General features: G+C 65.0%; 1 protein-coding gene across 1 annotated transcript; it reads left to right on the top strand.

Annotated features, from left to right (window-relative positions):
* Nucleotides 1-3,399: 3,399 nt before the first annotated feature.
* EMIHUDRAFT_122589 (hypothetical protein) lies at nt 3,400-5,156 on the top strand (the record flags this gene model as incomplete). Its single annotated transcript, XM_005788358.1, has 2 exons — nt 3,400-4,011; nt 4,326-5,156. The coding sequence occupies 2 exons, from the start codon at nt 3,400-3,402 to the stop codon at nt 5,154-5,156; spliced, it is 1,443 nt and encodes a 480-aa protein (XP_005788415.1).
* Nucleotides 5,157-5,180: the final 24 nt, after the last annotated feature.

Genomic DNA, 5,180 nt, shown 5'->3' with positions numbered 1-5,180 from the left:
GCAGCGCAGGCGGGGAAGGGGGCACCCACAAGCCGTAGGCATATATGACTGTGGCCCAGCTATGAGCTCTGTTAGCACGCGTCGAAGGTGGGGCGGAGGGTGAGAGTCAAAAGACCCATGACCCTACTACTGGACATGGGACCCAAACCCGGAAAACCCGTTTTCCAACATGTCTTTGCATGAATATAGTTTTGTTATACCCTCATGGGGCACAAGAAAGAGGCTGCACGGCCTGTGTACGGTCTGTGCTGCTCAGGTGCTGCTGTCGGGCTGGTCGGGCTGTCGGGCTGTCAGCGCTGCTGTCAGGCCACTGTGAGCTGTCGGGCTGTCAGGCAGCTGTAAGGCAGTCACGTTAGGGCCTGACAGCGACGGGTCGCCTCTGATGTCAGGCTCTGCTGTCAGGCTGTCCCAGATACGTGCTGTCAGCCTCTGTCAGTAGAAAGTGCGCTGCAGTGTCAACGCTGTCAGGCTGTCGGGCACTGTCAGGCGCTGTCCGGGGTTTGCTGTCAGGCTGCCAGACCAGGGCTCAGTGCGATTTGCACTGCTGCCGTAGGTGCCTCTGTTTTGGCACATGGACGCAAACAGTAGACCCCAGTCGCCGCGGGTGAAAGAACTAAAACGACGACCACGCTCACAAGCAGAGAGACATTGGGTCGGACTTTCGCGCTTTCTCCCTCTCTCACGGAGCTCTTACCTCTCCTCTGCCCCTAGGATTGCCCCCTCTGTTCGCACGACTGCACTGTGCATGAGCGCCGCCGCCGCCAGCCACGGCGGAGGGGGTGAGGCCCGCGCGGCGGCGGTAGCCTTCTCCTGCACGAGGCCAATCACCCTCCCTAGCGAGGCCTGCAGCGCCTCCCGCTGCCCTTCGTCCCAAGGTGGGTAGTACCACCGCGGCACGGTGCCGTCTGCAGAAATCGCACCCAGGGATTGCAACGCAGCGCCATCGGGCCGCCACGCGCACACCTTGCAACAACGCCCCGCCACCTCGAGCAACTCAGCGAGCGCAACGAGGAGCTCACGCTGGGGGCCCTCAGGAGGGGTGGGCACGGGCGATGAGCGCAGGGCTTCGACGAGGGCGCGCGCGCACATGGCGAGCTCGAGCTGCAGCTCAAAAATGGAAGCCATGTGGCGCGAGGGTAGCCCGTGCGGAAGAAGCTGCTCCGTCTCTCCAACCAGCACCTCTGCTCGATTAGCGCTTGCGTCAGCTTCGCGGAGCAACGCGCTGACGGGGTCCTTGCCAGCCCTGGCTTTGTCCAACCCCGCAGCCGCACGAAGCGCGTCCGCCATCTTGATCATGGCCACGCCACTCTGCTCGCGAGCGGTCACAATTGCAAAGCGCGGCAAGATGAGTAGCGAGACCAGCATTGCCGCGAGAGCGCCGGCAAGCTGCGTGGTCAGGCGAAAGGTGATGAAGTGCCGAAGCGTGTACCTCTCCGAATCGGCTCCCCCGAGCGAGAGGATCATCGCTGTGTAAGTCGAGAGCTGAAGCGCGTACCCGTAGCGAGGGTCGAAGATGGCGGTGCAGCCCGAGGCCATCGCCACCCGCGGGTTGGCACCGATGAAGGTGGCGACCGCCGTGACGGTGCAAAGGACGGCTGCTTGTAGTCGAGGACCGCGTAGCTGTGCCGCAATGCCCGCCAATATGCCAAACGCGGCGCCCAGCAGGGTCCCGAGGATACGCAGCCCGCCCTTGCCGAGCGCCCCGTTGACAGTCGTCATTAGCACAAGCGACACTGGCAACAGCGCCCACGCGGCATTCCCATCTGTGGGCAACGGCCCCACAGGCGTCATAAGCCACAGGCGCACCGACTTGCAGAAGACAGGGACGGCAAAGACGCCAGCAGTTGTTGCTAGGTACTGCGCAGTGGCGTAGAGATGGTAGTCACGCCACCATGCGGTCCTGCCACAGCATCGCGTGAGCGCCATCGGCAGCTGGGCTAGCCAAAACCGAAGAACCACGAGTGGCCCAGCCAGCGTGAGCAAGGGCAGCGCGACGAGCGAGATAGCAACGACCTTGACGTCGCGGCCGGCTAGCAGATCAGCCGCTGCCTGCTCGCCAAGAGAGCAAGAGGCGTCGACGGCACTCCTCACAGCTGCAAGGTGTCCTGCTTTGAGGGTCTCGGCCAGTGTCCCCGCCTTTGGGTCGGCGGCCGTGGACTTGCGTGGTTGGGCGGCATCGCGTGCGAGTTGAGCTACCTCCGCGCACGCTGCCGCTCGGTCCTGGTACCGCCCGTCGGACCCGGCCGTGTACTCGTTGTGCGGATCGACCGACAGCGCGGCGGAAATCGCATCGAGCAGACGTACGAGCGCGATGCTCATCTCTCGTAGCTGAGCGTCCTCCTCGGCGGTAGGCTTCTCCTCTTGAAGACGATAGGCCCTGGCCATGGAGTGCGCGAGAGTGATCGCCTCGTGCACCGCCTTGACTTTGTGTAGCAGCTTCATTCTTTGCCGCCACGCAAACTCAAACTCGAAAACAGAGAGCGCTCCGAGCATCGACGCGGCCTTGAATTCCCCGACCGTTGCACGTGGATCGCAGGGCGTGCCTGTCGACAAGCTCGCTCGGCACTTGGAAAGCTGATCGAGCAGCACCGATTGCTGCTGCTGGATGGCGCGTCGCTGCGGCGGGATCAGCTTCGAGGCAGCGAGGCAGGAGAGCGCGAGGAGCATGGCGTACAGCATCTGCAGCGCGACTGCCATCTTGTCCTCGCCGTGAGTCCATAGGAGGGTGAGGACCCAATCGCCAGGCGTCACCTGTACAAACGCAGATTGAAGGCCCTTATCAATCTCGAGGCACAGCTCAGATCCACTGAGCGAGTCCGCCAGCCACTGCATTTGAGGCGCCGCCGCTGCAATCAAGACGTCCAATGCCGAACTCCACGTGTCCCAAGGGAGGCACGCCCGGCCCCCTGACCGCTCAAGCAGTTCCAGGTCGAAAGACACCAAAGTTTGACAGAGAGAAGTCACAACCATGTCCACCGAGTCCGCGTTGATGTCAAGCTCGGGCAGCGTTGTGCAGAAGTCGGATATACTGGCCGCATTGCGGGCCTCATCCATAGGCGCTGGCGGGCTCGAGGCCCACGGATCGCGGTGTCGGCCGTTTCGCAAACTCATCGCAAACTCATACAAACATCACCACGCCATCAGGCAACCGCCCCAGGCCCCGCCGCACGCCCCACGCCCCACGCCCCACGCCCTACGCCCCACGCCCTACGCCTACCCCACCCAGCCCCACGCCCCACGCCCCAAAGCGCGCACACGACAGTCGAGTAAAATTGCAAGCCCCCGTGGGTCCCACGAAGAAAGGTGATAAACGAGCTGTGCCCCTCCGTTACCGCGATTGAATTCTTGAATTCACGCTGTTCGCCTTTGCGTTTTTCGAGGACGTGCGATTCGTGTGATATGGCGAGCGAGGCAAGCGCGGCGGCGCTCCAGATGCGGGCCGACCTGGCGGCAGGTCGCATGTCGATGTCCGAATACGCGCGTCAGGCACGCGCGGCAGGCGAGACCATCGGCGCCGTCGCCGCCGTGCTCAAGGAGCACGCAGCCTCGGCGAAGCCCACCGCGACGCAAGCAGAGGCTGCGGGCCCTGCGGAGGCGTCGGCCGAGACGATCCCTGCGGGCACCTACTTCGGGCGCACGCACGGAGGGCCTGTCCACGTCGTGGACGGGATCTATTTGCCGGTCGTGAGCGCGGCTGGCGACGCCCCTCCGGCGGAGGGTTCTGTGGAGGCGTCGCTCGCATGGCTGCGCGCGCAAGGCGGGTGGGGAGCGCGCGCCGCCGAGCGGCTCGGGCCGGACAACGACTTTCTTCTCGACCTGGACTTGAGCGACACGAGCGGCGGCGGCAAGGTCGCCGGCGGAAAGATCGGGCCAGAGGCCGCGATGCACGTGGCGCGCGCCCTCGCCGACAACCGCGTCCTCACCAGCCTCAACCTCGGCGACAACGCGCTGGGAGCGGAGGGTGCTCACCACCTCGCAAGGGCGCTCACCACCAACTTGTTGCTGACCGAGGTCGTCTTGTCGGGCAACGGGCTCGACGACGCCTCAAAAGCCGTGCTCACCTCCGCGTGGGGCGATCGCGTTCCAGCGGGGCTGCAGCTCGACTGAGGTGAGAGAGAGCTCCACCGAGAGGATTGAACAAGTCTACATCGACATGTACTCCATGGCATACACTACGTGCATGTGTGTAGCATGTACCAACGTACAGAGCCTTTCGATTTTTTTGCTTCCCCTATGAAGTGATGCGAAAAACTGTGATGCGAAAAACTTAAGCCCAATTTTTTTCGCCGGCAAATTCTTTTTCGGCTTGGGCCGCTTCGCGCCAGGAGGCGCAATCCATGTGGCTCATCGCGGACGGGTCGCAGACCTTGGGCCGCCTTCCCGTGCCGGGCAGCGAGGGCCCGTACACCGTCGGGCGGCACGAGTCGGCCGACGTCACCGTCACCGGCGACAAGTCCATATCGCGCAAGCACCTGGAGCTGCGTGTGGGCGAGGACGGCCGCACCCTCAGGCTGACCGACCTCGGCTCCAAGTTTGGCACCTCCGTGGACAACTCCAAGGTTGACCCAGGCGGGACGGCCAGCCTCGTCGACGGGGCCTCGCTCTCGCTCGGCGCAAAGGTGCTGACGGTGCGGCACGAGCCGCTCGTGCTCTGCTACTCGGGGCTGTCCAAGGCGGACACCGAGGTGGTGCAGGCCGCAGCCGCGCGGCTCGTCGGCGTGAGCGCGAGCAAGGAGTGGGCCGACGGCCACACCTCCCACCTCGTCATGTCCAAGATCAAGCTGACGCCAAAGCTGATGCTGGCGCTCGCGCACGGCTGCCCGGTGGTCGCGCCTGCCTGGGTGGAGCGGGTGGCCGCGCGCAAGGCCGCCGCCGAGCCGCTGCCTGACCCGAGCGCCGTGGGCTGCTCCCCCACCGACGCGACCCAGCCGGACATCCCGGCCGGCTGCCACGCCGTCCGTCCCGAGAGGAGGAGCCTCTTCCGAGGCAGGAAGCTGGCGGTGCTGCCTGGCGGGGAGGCGTCGAGCCGAGGGCACACGGTGTCGCTGCTCTCGCTCATGGGCGCCGAGGTGGTCGAGGCGGACCAGGCCGATGCCGCCTCGCTCTCGTCGCACGTCTCTGCCGGCTTCGAGTCTGCGCACTCCCGCCGGGGCTAGGGGGAGGGCCTAGGGGAGGGGGGG

This window comes from Emiliania huxleyi, assembly GCF_000372725.1.
Source record: "Emiliania huxleyi CCMP1516 chromosome Unknown EMIHUscaffold_1356, whole genome shotgun sequence".
Taxonomy (NCBI): domain Eukaryota; phylum Haptophyta; order Isochrysidales; family Noelaerhabdaceae; genus Emiliania; species Emiliania huxleyi.
Note: the sequence above shows the minus strand (reverse complement) of the source record. Positions and strands in the feature narration are given on the sequence as shown.